This window comes from Neopsephotus bourkii, unplaced genomic scaffold (assembly GCF_033783945.1).
Source record: "Neopsephotus bourkii isolate Nb327-2 ecotype Australia unplaced genomic scaffold, CSIRO-AGI_Nbou_v1 NB_644, whole genome shotgun sequence".
Classification (NCBI taxonomy): Eukaryota; Metazoa; Chordata; class Aves; order Psittaciformes; family Psittacidae; genus Neopsephotus; species Neopsephotus bourkii.
This window is the reverse complement of record NW_026901143.1, coordinates 61687-81150: the sequence shown is the minus strand read 5'-3', so window position 1 is coordinate 81150 and position 19464 is coordinate 61687. Positions and strand designations below refer to the sequence as shown.

The window sequence follows — 19464 nt, the reverse complement described above, 5'->3', positions numbered from 1 at the left end:
GAAGGACTGGAGTATCCCACACGGAGCAGAGGCAATGCCGGGCTTTTCCCAGTGTTCCCATAGGAAAGGGAGCAAACTGGAGCTGGTTTCAGCTTCCTTTTTATGGATCTTATGGGGGGGGGGGAGGGTTTTGGGGTCGTTTTTGGTACTTTTGGTGATTTTGGATCCCCTGCCTTGGCTTTGAGGCCTTTAATAAAGAGCTGGGGTGAAGTCGTGGCCTCTAGTTTATTCCCAAGTGGGATTTCAGCCCCATTCCCAACAGCAGGCATCTCCCAAAGGGGGGGAATGGGGTGACCCCTGCATCCTCAGCCTAGGGATTGGGGTGGAAAACCCCATTTCAATGGGGTAATGGGATAAATGGGGGTAAAGGAGGGGGCTGGGGGGGGTGTTTGGGGTACACGAGGACCCCCCTCAATGGGGGAACAAGCACACAACGACCCAAGAGCATCATAAATAGTATTCATTATTAAATATCCCATTAAATAACCCCCCCTAATTAAATAGATCTCCATTAAATTAACATAAATACAATAAATAAGAGGGTGGGGATGAGGTGAGTGAAGGGCACCCATGGGTGCTAAAGGCAGGCCCCCACCCCCTCGCTTTGAGGGGGGTGGGGAAGAGGTAGGGGTAACCCATGGGTGCTGAATGCCTCTCTTTGAGTGCATAGGAAGGGGTATCAAGGGGGTGTCCAGCCCTGAGGCCACGGTGATGGGACCCCCCCATTATGTGCACAGGAAGGGGTATCAGGGGTATCCAGCCCTGAGGCCACGCTGATGGCCCCCCCAATGTCATGTCATCCCCCCCATTATGTGCACAGGAAGGGGTATCAGGGGTATCCAGCCCTGAGGCCACGCTGATGGGACTCCCCCCATTATGTGCACAGGAAAGGGTATTGGGCTGTCCAGCCCTGAGGCCACGCTGATGGCCCCCCCAATGTCATGTCATCCCCCCCTTATGTGCACAGAAAGCGGTATCAGGGGTGTCCAGCCCTGAGGCCACGCTGATGGCCCCCCCAATATCATCCCCCCCTTATAGGCACAGCTTGTGCACCAATGGGTGCTGGATGAAAGTCCTCAGGTGCCCCCCTCAGGTCAATGGGCACCAACACAGTTGATAGGGTGCAGACTGGGTGCCATCAGCAACGGGGGGCAAGAAGCACCCATAGAAGGTGCCATAGGTGCCAATGTCCCATTGGGTGTCCCAACAGGTTCAATGGGTGCTGGTCCCGGTGTGCTTGGGCTGGATGGAACCACGTCAAGGGTCACTTCCCCGGGGGTGCTGTACACTTGGGCGCTCACCACGGCCAACAGCAGCAGCAGGAGCCTCTTGGCACCGTTTGGCTCTTCCATTGGGGGGGGGCGCCGGACCTGGGGGGGGCAAAAGAATGGGGTGAGAAGTGATAAATACCCCCCCCCTCTCCCATTGGGGTAAAGGGCGCCCTCTATGGGGTCAATAGGGTTTAATAACCCTATAGGGAAGGCACCCAAGGGCAAAGGTGCTTAGGGTCAGGAGGGGAAGTGGTGTTATACCCCCCCTCTTTGGGGCAAATAACTGCCCCCCCCGGGGTAAACAGACCCTCTATGGGGTGAATAGACACTCTATGGGGTATAGAGACCCCTCCTTGGGGCAAGTAACTGCCCCCCTGGGGTCAATAGACCCCCCCCTTGGGGCAAATAGACCCCCTATGGGGTAAACGGACTCCCTATGGGGCAAATAACTGCCCCCCTTTGGGTCAATAAACGCCCTATGGGGTAAATAAAACCTCTATGGGGTAAACAGACACACCTATGGGGCAAATAACTGCCCCCCTGGAGGTAAACAGACCCTCCATGGGGTAAATAGGCCCCTCTATGGGGCAAATAGGTCCCTCTATGGGGCAAAAAGACCTACAATGCGGTAAACAGGCCCCTCTATGGGGCAAATAGGCCCCTCTATGGGGCAAATAGGCCCCTCTATGGGGCAAATAGGCCCCTCTATGCGGCAAATAGGCCCCTCTATGGGGCAAATAGATCCTCTATGGGGCAAAAAGACCCTCTATGGGGTAAATAGGCCCCTCTATGAGGTAAACAGCCCCTCTATGGGGCAAACAGGCCGTTTATGGGGAAAATAGACACTCTATGGGGCAAATAACTGCCCCTCTTGAGGTAAGTAAGAGCCTCTATGGGGCAAACCACCCCCGGGGGTGCGGAAATACCCATTGCCGCCCCCAAGGGATGAGTCAGGCCTGAGCCGCGGGGGGGGGAAGTGACTCAGCCCCCACAGGCCGGGAAACTGGGAATAAGGCTTGGGAATGGAGAACGGGAATGGGGAACGGGGATCGGAAAGCCGGGAATGGGCCTTGGGAAACGGGGAATAGGCCTCGGAAATGGGGAATGGGCCTCCGGGAACGGGTTCGGGATACGGGGAACAGGAAGCCGGGAATGGGCCTCGGAAAGCCGAGAATGGGGAACAGGAAAGCCGGGAATGGGGCTCGGAAAGCTGGGAATGCGCCTTACCCCCCCCCCCCGGTACTTACAGCAGGCGGGTAAAGAACCCTCCGGTGCTTCCGACGGGGCCTGGTCGGGGAGCGGGGCCCCAGTGGGGTCTCGAAGGTGAAGTACCGAGGAGGGGAAGGGGCCACGGCACCGGGATAACCGCCGCCGGGCCCCCGGGGGCTCCAGCCCCGGCCCGGGCACGCTGTGGTAGCGGCGGCCGCTGCCATCATGGGCACGGTCATGGCGTCAAAATGGCGGCCGTGCCTCAGGGCGGAGGCTTTTATAGCGGGGGTAAAGGGGAGGGGGCGGGGCTACGCGCTCGGGGTGGAGCCCATTGGTTGGTGAGAGGGGAGGGGGTGTGGTTAAGCGGGGAGGCCACGCCCTCCCGGGCGGGGGTTGGGAGGGGCATAGGGAGCGCTATAGGGGTGCATGGGGGGCTATAGGGGGGTATTGGGGGCTATAGGGGTGTATGGGGTGCTATAGGACTGTATGGGGTGCTATAGGGGATATAGGGGGGTATTGGGGGCTATAGGGGCTATACGGCGGTATTGGGGGCTATAGGGGGTGTCTATAGGAGTGTCTATAGCGATTGTGTATGGGGTAGCTTATAGGGGTTGTCTATAGGGGTGTCTATAGGGGGTGTGTATAGGGGTTGTCTATAGGAGTGTGTATAGGGGTAGTTTATAGAGGTGCCTATAGGGGTTGTCTATAGGGGGGTTGTCTATATGGGGTGTCTATAGGTGTTGTCTATAGGGTTGTCTATATGGGGTGTCTATAGGGGTGTCTATAGGGATTGTGTATAGGGGTGTCTATAGGGGTGACTATAGGGGTTGTCTATAGGGGTTGTCTATACGGGTGTCTATAGGGGTTGACTATAGGGGTTGTCTATAGGGGTGTCTATAGGGGTTGACCATAGGAGTATCTATGGGGTGTCTATAGTGGGTGTCTATAGGGCTGTCTATAGGGGGTTGTCTATATGGGGGTGTCTATAGGGGTTGTCTATAAGGGTTGTCTATAGGGGCTGTCTATAGGGAGTGTCTATAGGGGGTGTCTATAAAGGGGTGTCTATAGGGGTTGTCTATAGGGGTGCTTATGGGGGGGCACCCACACACAAGAGTTGGACTATGGGGGGAGGGGGCCCTATAGAGGAGAGGGGAGGAAATGGGGAGATTCCAGCATTCCCCAGCCCTGAGTCATGGATCCGGGGGGGGGGAGGGGGGAATTGCGTCATTCCCGGGTTTTCCATTCCCAGATAAAGGGGGATGGGAAAAGGATCGAGGAGGGCGCCTATAGGGGGGATATGGGTGCCTATAGGGGGGATATGGGCGCCTATAGGGGGGATATGGGCGCCTATAGGGGGATATGGGCGCCTATAGGGGGGATATGGGCACCTATAGGGGGATATGGGCGCCTATAGGGGGGGGATATGGGCACCTATAGGGGGATATGGACGCCTATAGATATGGGCGCCTATAGATATGGGCGCCTATAGTGGGGATATGGGCGCCTATAGGGGGATATGGGCACCTATAGGGGGGATATGGGTGCCTATAGGGGGGATATGGGCACCTATAGGGGGCATATGGGCGCCTATAGAGGGGATATGGGCGCCTATAGGGGGGATATGGGCGCCTATAGGGGGGATATGGGTGCCTATAGGGGGGATATGGGCACCTCTAGGGGGATATGGCCACCTATAGGGTGATCTATAGGTCCAGGCACCCATCGAGGGGCACCCATGGGTGCTCTCCCCCCACCCCCCCAATCCAACAGAGACCCAAAGGACCCCAAAGCATCCCATATATTAATGTAAACGTCTCCAGTATGGCCCCATGTAGATACAGCCCCACCTCCCCACCACGTGACCACGCCCCCCCAGGAGGCCACGCCCCCGTCTCCATCAGGCCACGCCCCCTCCCATTGGCCCCCTTCCGTACAATGGGGGGGCTTTGGTAGGGATGGGGAGGAGGAAGAGGAGATGCTGAAGGCAAAGGAAGGTGAAGGGGATGAAGGAGGAGGATGAAGATGATGATGATATTGATGATGATGATCGATGATGAAGGTCATGATGATGATGATGAAGGATGATGATGATGATATTGATGATGATGATGATGATTGATGATTGGTGATGATGCTATTGATGATGAAGAATGATGTTGATGAAGATGTTGATTGGAAGATGATGATGACAATGATGTTGATGACGATATTGATGATGATGGATGGTGATGATGATATTGATGATGAAGTATGATGATGATGATGAAGGATGATGATGTTGATTTGAGGATGATGATGAAGAATAATGATGATTGATGATGATAATATCTATGATATTGATGATGATGATGATATTGATGATGGATGATGACGACGATGATACTGATGATGATGATGATGAAGGATGATGATGGTATTGATGATGATGGCAATGATGACATTGATGTTGATGATGATCGAAGATGATGACGTTGACAATGATGATGATGAAGGATGATGATGATGACATTGATGATGCCGATGATGATGGATGTTGATGACGATGATATTGATGATGAAGGATGATGATGATGATAATGATGATGGATTATGATGATATTGATGATGATGATGATGATGATGACATTGATGTTGATGATGATGATCGAAGATGATGACGTTGACGATGATGATGATGAAGGATGAGGATGACGTCATTGATGACGTCATTGATGACGTCATCGATGCCGCTGCCCTCAGGCCAGCCCGGATTGGTCCCGCAGGAGGCGGTGCAGGAGCCCGAAGCTCGGCCGGTCGGCAGCATCCCGGGCCCAGCACCGCAGCATCACCCCATGGAGAGCAGGGGGGCAGCCGGGGGGGCACGGCAGGTATTCCTGGGATGGGGATCATGGCATTGACCCATTGATGCTGTTGGCCCCATTACTCCATTGCCCCCATTGGCCCCATTACCCCCATTCCCCCCATTACCCCATTATCCCCATTCCCCCCATTCTCCCCATTACCCCCATTCCCCTATTTCCCCCATTACCCCATTATCCCCATTCCCCCCATTCTCCCCTTTACTCCCATTCCCCCATTCCCCCCTTACCCCCATTCCCGCCCTTACCCCCATTCCCCCCCATTCCCCCGTTCCCCCCTTTACCCCCATCACCCCCATTCCCCCCATTGCCCCCATTACCCCATTCCCCCATTGCCCCCATTACCATTCCCCCCTTACCCCCTTACCCCCATACCCCCATTAACCCCATTTTCCCCCATTACCCCCATTCCCCCATTCCGCCCATTGCCCCCATTAGCCCCATTCCCCCATTGTCCCCATTGTCCCCATTTCCCCATCACCCCCATTACCCCATCACCCCCATTACCCCCATTGCCCCCATTACCCCATTATCCCCATTACCCCCATTCCCCCCCCTTTACTCCCATTACCCCCATTCCCCCATTACCCCATCACCCCCATTACCCCATTACCCCCATTCCCCCATTACCCCCATTCCCCCATTATCCCCATTCCCCCATTGCCCCCCATTGCCCACCTGCTTGCCCTGGGCCCGGAAGTGGTGCCCAGCATTGGCAATGACCTGCTCGTCGCTCAGGCCCCCATAGGGCTGCTCCCGGCACCGCGTCAGCACCTCCCACAGCGTCACCCCGAAGGCCCAGGCGTCACTGGCGGGGGTGAAGGTGCCCTGCGGGACCCATGGAGCCCCATTGAGACCCATTGCATCCCATTGAACCCCATTGCACCCCACTGAGCACCATTGCATCCCATTGAGCCCCATTGAAACCCATTGCTTCCCATTGAGTCCCACTGAATCCCATTGAGCACCACTGAACCCCACTGCATCCCATTGAACCCCATTGCATCCCATTGAACCCCATTGCATCCCATTGAACCCCATTGCATCCCATTGAGCACCATTGAACCTCATTGAACCGCATTGTATCCCATTGAGACCCATTGCATTTCATTGTATCCCATTGAGGATGCACTCCCATTCCCACCCCATCCCCACCATCAGGATTCACTCCCATCCCATCCCATGCCCATCCCATCCCCACCCCATCCCCATCCCATCCCCATCCCCATCCCCACCCCACCCCATTATCCCCATTATCCCCATTATCCCCAGTATCCCCCCCATCCCCATTATCCCCAGTATCCCCATTATCCCCATTATCCCAGTATCCCCATTACCCCCATTATCCCCATTACCCCCATTATCCCAGTATCCCCATTATCCCCATTATCCCAGTATCCCATTATCCCAGTATCCCCATTATCCCATTATCCCAGTATCCCCATTACCCCCATTACCCCCATTATCCCCATTACCCCCAGTACCCCCATTACCCCATTACCCCCAGTATCCCCATTACCCCCATTATCCCATTCCCCCCATTCCCCCCAGTATCCCCACCATGAGGATGCACTCCCAGGCCATCCAGCGGATGGGCAGCAGGGCCCTGCCCCGCACTCGGTAGTAGTGCCGCCCGTACAGGGGCCGGCTCATGCCGAAATCCGACACCTTCACCGTCACGCCCGCCCCCACCAGGCAGTTCCGGGTCGCCAGGTCGCGATGCACCACGTTCAGTCGCGACAGGAACCGCATCCCCGACGCGATCTGAGCCCCCACGTGCACCAGTGTGGGCAGGCTGAGAATGGGAGGGGGGGGGGTTAGAGGGGCGGGGCTAAAGGGAAGGGGAGGGAGGGAGGAAAGGGATTGGGTGGGAGGAAAGGGGCGGGGCTAAAGGGAAGGGGAGGGGCTAAAGGGATTGGGTGTGATCTAAAGGGGCAGGGCTAAAGGAATGGGGAGGGGCTAAAGGGATTGAGTGGGAGTAAAGGGGAGATGCTAAAGGAAAGGGGAGGGGCTAAAGGGAAGGGGAGGGGCTAAAGGGATTGGGTAGGAGTAAAGGGGAGGAGCTAAAGGGAAGGGGGAGGGGCTAAAGGAAAGGGGAGGGGCTAAAGGGATTGGAGAAGATGTAAAGGGATTGGGTGAGAGGGAAGGGGCGGAGCTAAAGGGATTGGATAGGATGTAAAGGGACTGGGTGGGAGTAAAGGGCAGGGGCTAAAGGGAAGGGGTGGGGCTAAAGGGAAGGGGTGGGGTTAAAGGGATGGGGTGGGAGTAAAAGGGGAGGGGCTAAAGGGATTGGAGAGGATGTAACGGGATTGGGTGGGAGGGAAGGGGCAGGGGCGGGGCTAAAGGGACTGGGTGGGAATAAAGGGGAGGGGATAAAGGGAAGGGGTGGGGCTAAAGGGACTGGGTGGGTGTAAAGAGGAAGGGCTAAAGGGAAGGGGAGGGGCTAAAGGATAGGGGTGGGGTTAAAGGGGAGGGGCTAAAGGGAAGGGATGGGGCTAAAGGAAAGAGGAGGGGCTAAAGGGATTGTGTGGGTGTAAAGGGGAGGCACTAAAGGAAAGGGGAGGGGCTAAAGGGAAGGGGTGGAGCTAAAAGGAATGGGTGCCCTAAAAAGGCGGGGGCTAAAGGGAAAAGGGGCGTGGCTAAAGGGAAAAGGGGCGTGGCTAAAGGGAAAAGGGGCGTGGCTAAAGGAGGGAAAGGGGGGGTGGCTAAGGGGAAAAGGGGGCACCTGAGGGCGCTGCCGGCGGGGCCGCCCAGGAAGCGGTGCAGGTCTCCGTGCTCCATGTACTCGGTGACGATGCAGAGGGGGCCGGGCCCCCCGCACACCCCCAGCAGCCGCACGATGTTGGGGTCCCGCAGGCGCCCCATGGTGCGCGCCTCCTGCAGGAAGTCCCGCCTGGGGGCAACCCGACCCCATTGGGCACCATTTGCATCCCATTTGCGTCCTATTGGTGTCCCATTGGTACCCCATTGACATCCCATTTGCATCCCATTTGCGTCCTATTGGTATCCCATTGGTACCCTGTTTATATCCCATTGACATCCCATTTGCATCCCATTTGCATCCCATTTTGCATCCCATTGATACCCCAATGACATCCCATTGACATCCCATTTGCATCCCATTGACATCACATTGACATCCCATCTGCATCCCGTTTACATCCCATTGATACCCCAATGACATCCCATTGACATCCCATTTGCATCCCATTGACATCACATTGACATCCCATCTGCATCCCGTTTACATCCCATTGATACCCCAATGACATCCCATTGACATCCCATTTGCATCCCATTGACATCCCATTGACATCCCATCTGCATCCCATTTACATCCCATTGATACCCCAATGACATCCCATTGACATCCCATTTGCATCCCATTGACATCCCATTGACATCCCATCTGCATCCCATTTACATCCCATTGATACCCCAATGACATCCCATTGACATCCCATTTGCATCCCATTGACATCCCATTGACATCCCATTGACATCCCATTTACATCCCATTGATACCCCAATGACATCCCATTGACATCCCATTTGCATCCATTTCCATCCCATTAACATATTCATAGCCCCATTTACCCCCCATTCCCCCCATTGCCCCATCCCCCCATTCTCCCATTCCCCCATTTCCCCCATTCCCCCCCATTCCCTCCCATTCCCCCCCATTCCCCCCCATTGCCCCATTGCCCCCCATTGCCCCCATTGCCCCCCATTACCCCCATCCCCCCCATCACCCCCCCCACCTCTCACTCGGGGTCGCCTCCCCCCTCAGCACTTTGACCGCCACCAGCAGGGGGCGCCCTGGCGCCAGGGCCGGGGGTCGTGACCCCGGCGGCTCCTCGACCTCGCAGAGCAGCACCTAAAGGGGGCGGAGCCTCAATGGCATCAGGGCCAATCAGCGTTAAGGGGGCGGGGCTTGATGTGAAGGGGCGTGGCTTACCTCTCCGAACTGCCCCTCCCCCAGCTTCTGCCGGAAGCGCAGGCGTTGGCGCGGGAAGGCCGGGAGGGCGGGGCAGGGGGCGGGGCCGGACGCGGGGTGGGCGGAGCCTCCGATGACGTCAGCTTCGGCGTAGGCCTCGGCTCCGCCCTCCGGGGCTGGGGGGGGGGAAGGATGGAGGGGAATGGGGGTTGGGCTTGAATGAGGTGGGAGGGGATGAAGGGGGGAGGTGGGGTCAATAGGGGAGGGGCGGGGCTTGGGCTCACCGTCGGTGTTGATTGGCTTGGCCCCGTCAGGTGGGGTCCGAGCGAGCCCTCCCATTGGCTGGGCGTAGGTGGCCAGGAGGAGGCGGTAGCCTGGATTGGTGAAGGGAGCTGGGGGGGGGGAGTGGTGTTAGGAACGGGGAGGGGCCTGTAGGCTCCACCCACTCAATACATCCGTGTATCCATATATGCATATATCTATACATCCATATATCCATCCATCATCCATCCATTGTCATCATCCATCATCATCCATCGTCATCATCATCCATCAACATCCATCCATCAACCATCATCTATTACCCATCATCATCATCATCCATTACCCATCATCCATCCATACTCATCCATCATCCATCATCATCATCCATCATTCATCATCCATCATCACCCACCATCATCCATCCATCCATCATCATCCATCTTCATTCATTCATCATCATCATCATCCATCATCATCTATCCATCAACTGTCATCTATTATCCATCACCATCCATCATCCATCATCCATTATCCATCATCCATCATCATCCATCATAATCCATCCATATCCATCCATCCATCACCCATCTATCATCCATCATCCATCCATCACCTATCCATCATCATCATCACCCATCCATCATCCATCATCATACATCCATCATGCATGCATCCATCCATCCATCATCCATCCATCATCCATACATTGTCATCATCATCCATCATCATCCATTATCCATCAACCATCATCTATTACCCATCATCATCATCATCATCATCATCATCATCATCATCATCATCCATCCATATCCATCCATCCATCTCCTATCCATCATCATCATCCCCCATCCCCCATCCCCATCCCCCCCCCATCCCCATCCCCCTCACCCTGTCCCGCTGCTCCCATTGGCCCCGCTCCCCTCCTTGGTTCCTGGTACCCCCCCTCTCCGGGGGGGATCCTCTCATAGCGGGGGGGTCCCCGCGCCGCCGCCGCCGCAGCCCCGTGGTTGACGCCGATGGAGCCCCCGGGCCCCGAGAGCTGCACCCGCAGCTCCGCCTCCGATGGACGCGCCTGGGGGAGAGCCTGGGGTACCCCAACAGCCCCCCTGCATCCCAGTGCAACCCAGTGCACCCCAGTGCATCCCAGTGCACCCCAGTGCATCCCAGTACATCCCAGCAGCCGCCGCCCCGTGGTTGACGCCGATGGAGCCCCCGGGCCCCGAGAGCTGCACCCGCAGCTCCGCCTCCGATGGACGCGCCTGGGGGAGAGCCTGGGGTACCCCAACAGCCCCCCTGCATCCCAGTGCATCCCAGTGCGTCCCAGTGCATCCCAGCCCATCCCAGTCCATCCCAGTGCATCCCAGTGCGTCCCAGCCCATCCCAGTCCATCCCAGTGCACCCCAGTGCCTCCCAGTGCATCCCAGTGCGTCCCAGTGCATCCCAGTGTGTCCCAGTGCGTCCCAGTGCATCTCAGTGCATCCAAGCCCGTTCCAGTATATCCCAGTGCATACTAGCCCATCCCAGGCCATCCCCATGCATCCCAGCCCATCCCAGTCCATCCCAGTCCATTACAGCCCATCCCAATGCATACCACCCCGTCCCATTCCATCCCAGCCCATCCCAGTGCATCTCAGTCCATCCCAGTCAATCCCAGTCCATTACAGCCCATTCCAGTGCAACCAAGTCCATCCCAGTCCATCCCATCCCAGCCCATCCAAGTCCATCCCAGTCCCTCCCATCCCAGCCCATCCGAGTCCATCCCAGTTCATCCCAGTCCATCCCAGTGCAACCCAGTCCCATTCACCTTGCCCAGGATCTTCTTCCAGTACTGGCGCCAGAGGATGAGGATGATGACGCCCAATAGGAGCAGGATGATGGCCACCAAGCAGCCAATCAGGACGGAGGTGGGGCTGTGCTCGCCTTTGGCTATTGGTTGGCCTCCATTGGGGTCCATTGGGGCTGGCATTGGGGTGGGGGGGGCATCATGGACCAATCACATCAATGGATTCCATCCATGGAGCCATCATGGACCAATCCCATCAATGGACTCCATCCATGGAGCCACCATGGACCAATCGCATCAATGGACTCCATCCATGGTGCCATCATGGACCAATCCCATCAATGGACTCCATCCATGGTGCCACCATGGACCAATCCCATCCATGGACCCCATCCATGGACCAATCCCATCAATGGCCTCCATCCATGGTGCCACCATGGACCAATCCCATCCAGCCCCACCATACCTGGTGTTGTGACGTTGGTGGCCATGTCCCCACGCCATTGGTCCTCATGGATGGCCATGACCCCCACGGAGGGCTCAGGGGCAGTGCCTGGAGGCCACCCACTGGACCCCACGCTCTCCTCCACCACATCTATGGGGTGAGCCCCATGGAGCAGCCAATGAAAGGGGCCCATGGGGTGGTTGAGCACCCAATCACCCAACCATTGACCCCATCACCCAACCATTGACCCCATCACCCAACCATTGACCCCATCACCCATTGACCCCATCACCCAACCATTGACCCCATCACCCATTGACCCCATCACCCATTGACCCCATCACCCAACCATTGACCCCATCACTCACCCATTGACCCCATCACCCAACCATTGACCCCATCACCCATTGACCCCATCACCCATTGACCCCATCACCCAACCATTGACCCCATCACCCACCCATTGACCCCATCACCCATTGACCCCATCACCCATTGACCCCATCACCCATTGACCCCATCACCCATTGTCCCCATCACCCATTGACTCCATCACCCATTGACCCCATCACCCAACCATTGACCCCATCACCCATTGACCCCATCACCCATTGACCCCATCACCCAACCATTGACCCCATCACCCAACCATTGACCCCATCACCCAACCATTGACCCCATCACCCACCCATTGACCCCATCACCCAACCAGTGACCCCAGTAGCCCACCTGAGAAGAAGGTGACCTCACTGAAGAGCATCCACTCCCCATTGAAGAAGAAATGGCACTGGATGAACTGGGCCTGACGCCCCCCGAGGGGCACGGTGATGGAGCGGGCACTGGGGTCCTTCATGCTCCCAGCCAGGCTATGGGTGACCGGGGTGGGCTCCCAAGGAGTGGCCAAGGTCTTCTTAAAGAGACACTCCACCCCCTTGAAGATGCTCACCCCATAGGTGTGCATGTTGTTGCAGTGGACCTAGTGGGGGGGACATTGGGGGTCCCATGATGCCATTGGAGGGGGTGAGAGCAAGGGGTCCAATGGGAAGATCCAGCTGCTGAGGTTGGGTCTCCAATGGGAAGCTAAGGAGCATCCAAAGGGGTTTCCAATGGGAAGCTCCATCCCTAAGGTTGGGGTCTCCAATGGGAAGCTCCACCCCTATAGTTGGGGTCTCCAATGGGAAGCTCCATCCCTAAGGTTGGGTTCTCCAATGGGAAGCTAAGGAGCATCCAAAGGGGTCTCCAATGGGAAGCTCCATCCCTAAGGTTGGGGTCTCCAATGGGAAGCTCCATCCCTAAGGTTGGGGTCTCCAATGGGAAGCTCCATCCCTAAGGTTGGGCTCTCCAATGGGAAGCTCCATCCCTAAGGTTGGGCTCTCCAATGGGAAGCTCCATTCTTAGGTTGAGGTCTCCAATGGGAAGCTCCACCCCTACGCTTGGGCTCTCCAATGGGAAGCTCCACCCCTAAGGTTGAGGTGTCCAATGGGAAGCTCCACCCCTACTGTTGGGCTCTCCAATGGGAAGCTCCACCCCTACGCTTGGGCTGTCCAATGGGAAGAGCCCATTCCCCCCCTTCCCATCATGCCCTGGGGCACCTGCATGGCTCGGAAGCTCCGGAGGGCCTCGAACTCGAACTCCAGCTCCAGGTGGGGCCGAGGCCCTGGGGGTCGGCTCCATCCCACGTAGTCATAGCCGGGCCCCAGGCGCCGCTCCCGGCTCCGGGTGAAGTCGTCCAGGCCCAGGATCCCATCGGACAACTGGCCCAGGCCCCCAAACTGCAGCCTGCAGGCACCAGGGCGTGGGGGGACCAGCATGGAGCAAGCGCATCCATGGTGACCATCCATGGAGCCATCATGGACCAATCGCATCAATGGACTCCATCCATGGAGCCATCATGGACCAATCGCATCCATGGGGCCATCATGGACCAATCGCATCAATAGTGTCCATCCATGGAGTCATCATGGACCAATCGCATCCATGGTGCCCTCATGGACCAATCGCATCAATGGATTCCATCCATGGAGTCATCATGGACCAATCGCATCCATGGGGTCCATGCATGGAGCCATCATGGACCAATCGCATCAATGGATTCCATCCATGGAGCCATCATGGACCAATCGCATCAATGGATTCCATCCATGGAGCCATCATGGACCAATCGCATCAATGGATTCCATCCATGGAGCCATCATGGACCAATCGCATCCATGGGGTCCATGCATGGTGCCATCATGGACCAATCACATCAATGGATTCCATCCATGGGGTCCATCCATGGACCAATCGCATCCATGGTGTCCATCCATGGAGTCATCATGGACCAATCACATCAATTTATTCCAGCCATGGGGTCCGTCCATGGACCAATCGCATCTATGGATTCCATCCATGGAGCCATCATGGACCAATAGCATCCATGGTGTCCATCCATGAGGCCATCATGGACCAATCCCATCAATGGACTCCAGCCATGGAGCCATCATGGACCCATCCCATCCATGAGGTCCATCCATGGACCAATCCCATCAATGGTGTCCATCCATGGAGCCACCATGGACCAATCCCATCAATGGATTCCATCCATGGACCAATCCCATCAATGGTCTCCATCCATGGACCAATCCCATCAATGGATTCCATCCATGGGGCCATCATGGACCAATCCCATCCATGGCATCCATCCATGATGCCACCGTAGCCCCATCCCATCTGGAGATGCTTTTGGGCCACATGAGGACAGTTTAGGTCCCATTGGGACCACATTGGGGACCCATAGGGACCCATAGGGACCCATAAGGACCCATAGGACCCATGGGGACTCACGGGCCGAGGCTGTATCCATCGTAGGTGGAATCATTGAGGACAATGGGTGCTGGGTCCAGGACCATCACTTGTCCATGTGGAGCCGTGTAGGACACGAGGCCTCCTATAGGGACACAGCCCCATAGGCTTGGATGAGGGACGTGGGGATGGGGTCCCACCACCCTTAGCACCGCCCCCATGGGGGTTGGAGCTTGGGTGGCACCATGAGGGTGATGGGGTGGAGGTGGCAATGGGTGTCAATGGGGTCAATGGGTGACAATGGGTGGCAATGGGTGGTAATGGGTGTTAATAGGGTCAATGGGTGTCAATGGGTGTCCATGGGTGCTAATGGGTGCCATAGGGTTTCAATAGGTTTCAGTGGGAACTAATGGGTGTCGATGCATGTCAGTGGTTATCAGTGGGTGTCAACGGGTGTCAATGGGTACTCATTGGTGCTGTAGGATGTCAATGGGTTTCAATGGGAACCAATGGGGTTCAATGGTTACCAATGGGTGCCTTGGGTTCTCGATGTGTGTCAATGGGTGCCAATGGGTTTCAAGGGGTGTCAATGGGAGCCAATGGGTGTCAATGGGTGTCAATGGGTGTCAATGGGAGCCAATGGGTGTCAATGGGTGTCAATGGGTGTCATTGGGTATCAGTGGGTGTCAATGGGTGTCAATGGGTGTCAATGGGTGTCAACGGGTGTCAATGGGTGTCAACGGGTGTCAATGGGTCCCAATGGGAGCCAATGGGTGTCAATGGGTCCCAATGGGTGTCAACGGGTGTCAATGGGTGTCAACGGGTGTCAATGGGTGTCAATGGGTGTCAATGGGAGCCAATGGGTGTCAATGGGTCCCAATGGGTGTCAACGGGTGTCAATGGCTGTCAATGGGTCTCAATGGGTCTCAATGGGTGTCAATGGGTCCCAATGGGTGTCAACGGGTGTCAACGGGTGTCAATGGGTCCCAATGGGTGTCAATGGGTGTCAATGGGAGTCAATGGGAGCCAATGGGTGCCAATGGGTGCCAATGGGTGTCAATGGATGTCAATGGGTGTCAATGGGAGTCAATGGGAGTCAACGGGTGTCAATGGGTCCCAATGGGTGCCAATGGGTGCACTCACCCTCCCAGGGGCACCCATAGAGCTCCAGGCGCAGGCAGACGCTCATGGCCCTGGGGGCCCGGGGGTAGATGCGGAGGGCGCGGGCCACGGGGGGCGGGGCCAGGTCCTTCAGCACCACCCCCTCGGGGTCCTCATTGCCCCCAATCACCTGCGGGGCAGGAGAGGGGCCTATGGGTACCATTGATCCCCATTGACCCCCATTGATCCCCATTTCCCCATTGACCCTCATTGATCCCCACTGCCCCCATTACCCCATTGCCCTCATTGCCCCCATTCCACCCATTCCCCCATTACCCCATTGACCCCCATTACCCCATTCTCCCATTCCCCCATTCTCCCCATTGACCCCCATTACCCCCATTGAACCCATTCCCTCATTGACCCCATTACCCCATTGACCCCATTGCTCCCATTGCTCCATTCCCCCCATTGTCCCATTGTTCCCCATTGCCCCCATTCCCTCCATTGCCCCATTACCCCCATACCCCCATTGCCCCCATTCCCCCATTACCCCATTACCCCCATTACCCCCATTGACTCCATTACCCCATTGCCCCCATTGCTCCCATTACTCCATTCCCCCCATTGGCCCCCATTCCCCCCACTGCTCCATTCCTCCCATTCCCCCATTGCCCCATTACGCCATTGACCCCCATTATCCCCATTCCCCCTGTTGACCCCATTACCCCATTGCCCCCATTGCTCCCATTGCTCCATTCCCCCATTGACCCCCATTCCCCCCATTCCCCCCATTAGCCGTTGACCCCCATTCCCCCCATTCCCCCCATCCTCCCCATTCCCCCATTGCCCCCCATTCCCCCCATTACCCCCATTACCCCATTGACCCCCATTATCCCCATTCCCCCATTGACCCCATTACCCCATTGCCCCCATTGCTCCCATTACTCCATTCCCCCCATTGCCCCCATTCCCTCATCCCCCCATTCCCCCCATTTGCCATTGCCCCCCATTCCCCCCCATTCACCTCCTCTCCCCACCGGTCCCTCCATCGCACCCAGCGCCGCCGGTCGCGGCTGTAGCGCAGCCGATAGGAGGCGGTGAACTCGCGGCCGTGCCCCCCCGCGTGGCGGCCCTGAGTCGCGACCAAGGTCACGAGGTGCAGTCGCGACAGAGCCACCTCGAGGAACTCCCGCTCTCGCGGGAACACGGGGCCCGCCGGGCACCACGCTCCGTCCCCGTCGCTGCGGCCAAGGCTATGGGGGGGATATGGGGGGTGAATGGGGGGGATATGGGGGGGATATGGGGGGGATATGGGGTGTATATGGGGTGTATATGGGGTGCATATGGGGTGTATATGGGGGATATGGGGGATATAGGGGGGATATGGGGGGATATGGGGTGTATATGGGGGATATGGGGTGTATATGGGGGGTAGATGGGGTGTATATGGGGACTATATGGGATGTATAGGGGGAATATAGGGTGTATATGGGGGATATGGGGGTGTATATGGGGGATATAGGGGGTATATGGGGTGTATATGGGGGATATGGGGAATATGGGGTGTATATGGAGGATATAGGGGGTGTATGGGGATATGGGGGGATATGGGGAATATGGGGGATAGGGGGTGTATGGGGGATATGGGGCATATGGGGTATATAGAGCATATAGGGTATATGGGGGATATGGAGTATATGGGGTAAATGGGATATGGGGTATGGGGTTATTATGGGGTATGGGGTTATTATGGGATATGGGGTATGGGGTTATTATGGGATATGGGGTATGGGGTTATTATGGGATATGGGGTATGGGGTTATTATGGGATATGGGGTATGGGGTATGGGGTTATTATGGGATATGGGATATGGGGTATGTTGTTATTATGGGGTATGGGGTATGGGGTTATTATGGGGTATGTGGTTATTATGGGGTATGTGGTTATTATGGGATGCTCGGGTCCCGGCGTGCCCCGCTCTCACCGGCCGTGCTGGGCAGCGGTGGAGTCGGACCAGGCGCTGGAGGCCGAGAGGTGGCTGTCGGGGATGGACCCGTCCTGCATCCCCAGGGCAAAGCGGCACCTGCCTGGGAGATGGGCTCATTATGGGGTATGGGGTTATTATGGGATAGGGGGTTATTATGGGATATGGATATATGGGATATGGGGTATGGGGTATGGGATATGGGATATGGGATATGGATATATGGGATATGGGATATGGGATGTGGATGTATCGTATATGGGATATGGATATATGGGATTGGAATATGGATATATCATATATGGGATACATATATGGGATTGTGATATGTATATATGGGGTATGGATAAATGGGATATGGATATATGGGATATGGATATATGGGATATGAGACATAGATATATGGGACTGGGATATGGATATATGGGATTGGGATAAGGGATATGGATATATGGGATTGGGATATGGGTATATGGGACTACGATATGTATATATGGGATTTGGATATATATATATGGATATATGGGATTGGGATATAAAATATGGATATATGGGATTGGAATATGGATATATAGGATATGGATATATGGAATATGGGCTACGGGATATGGATATATGGAATATCAGGTATGGAGATATGGGATATGGAATATGGGATATAGATATATAGCATATGGAATATGGGATATGTGGGATGTGGATATATGGGGTATGGAATATGGGCTATGGATATACGGGCTATGGGATATGTATATATGGGATATGGGGTATGGGGTTATTATGGGATATCGTATATGGGATAGGGCGTATGGGGTATGGGCTATGGATATATGGGGTATGGGATATGGGGTATGGGCTATGGATACAGGGATACAGGGATCTGGGCTATGGGGCACTCACTCAGGTCCAGCTGCTCCAGGCTCACGGTGCCCATTGGCAGCAGCAGCAGCAGCAGCAGGGGCACCCCCGCCATGGGGCCCCCCCTGCCTTGGGGGCACCGGTCCCCAGGGTCCCCCATCCCCATCGATGGCCCCATCCCTATGGATTCCCATGGGCAGAGACCCCCTATGGGCATGCGTGGCCACGAGCATCTCCCCTAATGCCCCCCCCCAACAGCCCCAGGTACCCCCGAACCCCCGCAAACCGACCCCTAAATCCCTCCTCAGCCCCCCAAGTGCCACAAATCCCCCCAAATCTGCTCCCAAACGCCCCAAAACGCCCCTAAACCACCCCCAAACGCCCGAAAACGCCCCGAAAACGCCCCCAAACGCCCCTAAAACACCTCCAAACGCCCCCAAACGCACTCCAAACAGCCCGAGGTGCCCCCAAACGCTCCAAAACGCCCCCAAACACCCCCAAATCCACCCCAAAGCACCCCGAAACGCCCCCAGAACACCTCAAAACGCCCTAAAACACCCCCAAACGCTCTCAAACGCCCCCAAAGTACCCCCAAAACGCCCCCAAAGTCCCCCAAATGCCCCCAAACGCCCCTAAAACGCCCCAAAACGCCCGGCAAACGCCCCCCAACATCCCCGAACGCCCCCCCGACCCCCCAAACGCTCCTAGAACACCCCCAAACACCCCCAAACCGTCACAAACGCCCCCCAAAAAGCCTCTAAAACACCCCCAACCCCCCCCAAGTGCCCCCAAACGGCCCAAAACGCCCCCAACCGCCCCCAAACGTCCGAAAACGCCCCCAAAACGCCCGAAAACGCCCCAAAAACGCCCCCAAATCCCGTACCACCGGCGCCCGGCTCCGGCTCCTCGCGGCCCTCGTGGCCCCTCCCCTTTACCCCCCCTCTCCCCCCCCCCCCCACGGGGGGC

The 19464-nt window shown here is 56.4% G+C and overlaps 2 protein-coding genes across 2 annotated transcripts; both read right to left on the bottom strand.

The window, feature by feature from the left end:
* Positions 1-1094: 1094 nt before the first annotated feature.
* IER3 (immediate early response 3) lies at positions 1095-2719 on the bottom strand. The gene is made up of 2 exons (XM_061352236.1): positions 2519-2719; positions 1095-1370 (listed from the first exon to the last, which is right to left on the bottom strand). Exons 1-2 carry the CDS (start codon positions 2717-2719, stop codon positions 1095-1097), a joined length of 477 nt encoding a protein of 158 aa, XP_061208220.1.
* A 2496-nt stretch (positions 2720-5215) lies between these two features.
* On the bottom strand, positions 5216-18613 carry DDR1 (discoidin domain receptor tyrosine kinase 1). Its single transcript, XM_061352244.1, has 17 exons — positions 18541-18613; positions 17641-17743; positions 16680-16908; positions 15695-15842; positions 14594-14696; positions 13360-13546; positions 12497-12743; positions 11789-11917; positions 11344-11498; positions 10447-10623; positions 9557-9683; positions 9297-9457; positions 9100-9215; positions 8064-8231; positions 6899-7133; positions 6017-6166; positions 5216-5353 (listed from the first exon to the last, which is right to left on the bottom strand). Exons 1-17 carry the CDS (start codon positions 18611-18613, stop codon positions 5216-5218), a joined length of 2646 nt encoding a protein of 881 aa, XP_061208228.1.
* Positions 18614-19464: the final 851 nt, after the last annotated feature.

Excerpts from the sequence above, each read along its gene's own strand:
- IER3 (XM_061352236.1), bottom strand. The coding sequence starts at position 2,719 with ATGACCGTGCCCATGATGGCAGCGGCCGCCGCTACCACAGCGTGCCCG. Across the intron at positions 1,371-2,518 it reads GGGTTCTTTACCCGCCTGCT|GTCCGGCGCCCCCCCCCAAT; the intron begins GTAAGTACCGGG and ends TGCCCCCCCCAG.
- DDR1 (XM_061352244.1), bottom strand. The coding sequence starts at position 18,613 with ATGGCGGGGGTGCCCCTGCTGCTGCTGCTGCTGCTGCCAATGGGCACC. Across the intron at positions 9,216-9,296 it reads GGGAGGGGCAGTTCGGAGAG|GTGCTGCTCTGCGAGGTCGA; the intron begins GTAAGCCACGCC and ends CGCCCCCTTTAG. Across the intron at positions 7,134-8,063 it reads CCCGCCGGCAGCGCCCTCAG|CCTGCCCACACTGGTGCACG; the intron begins GTGCCCCCTTTT and ends TCCCATTCTCAG.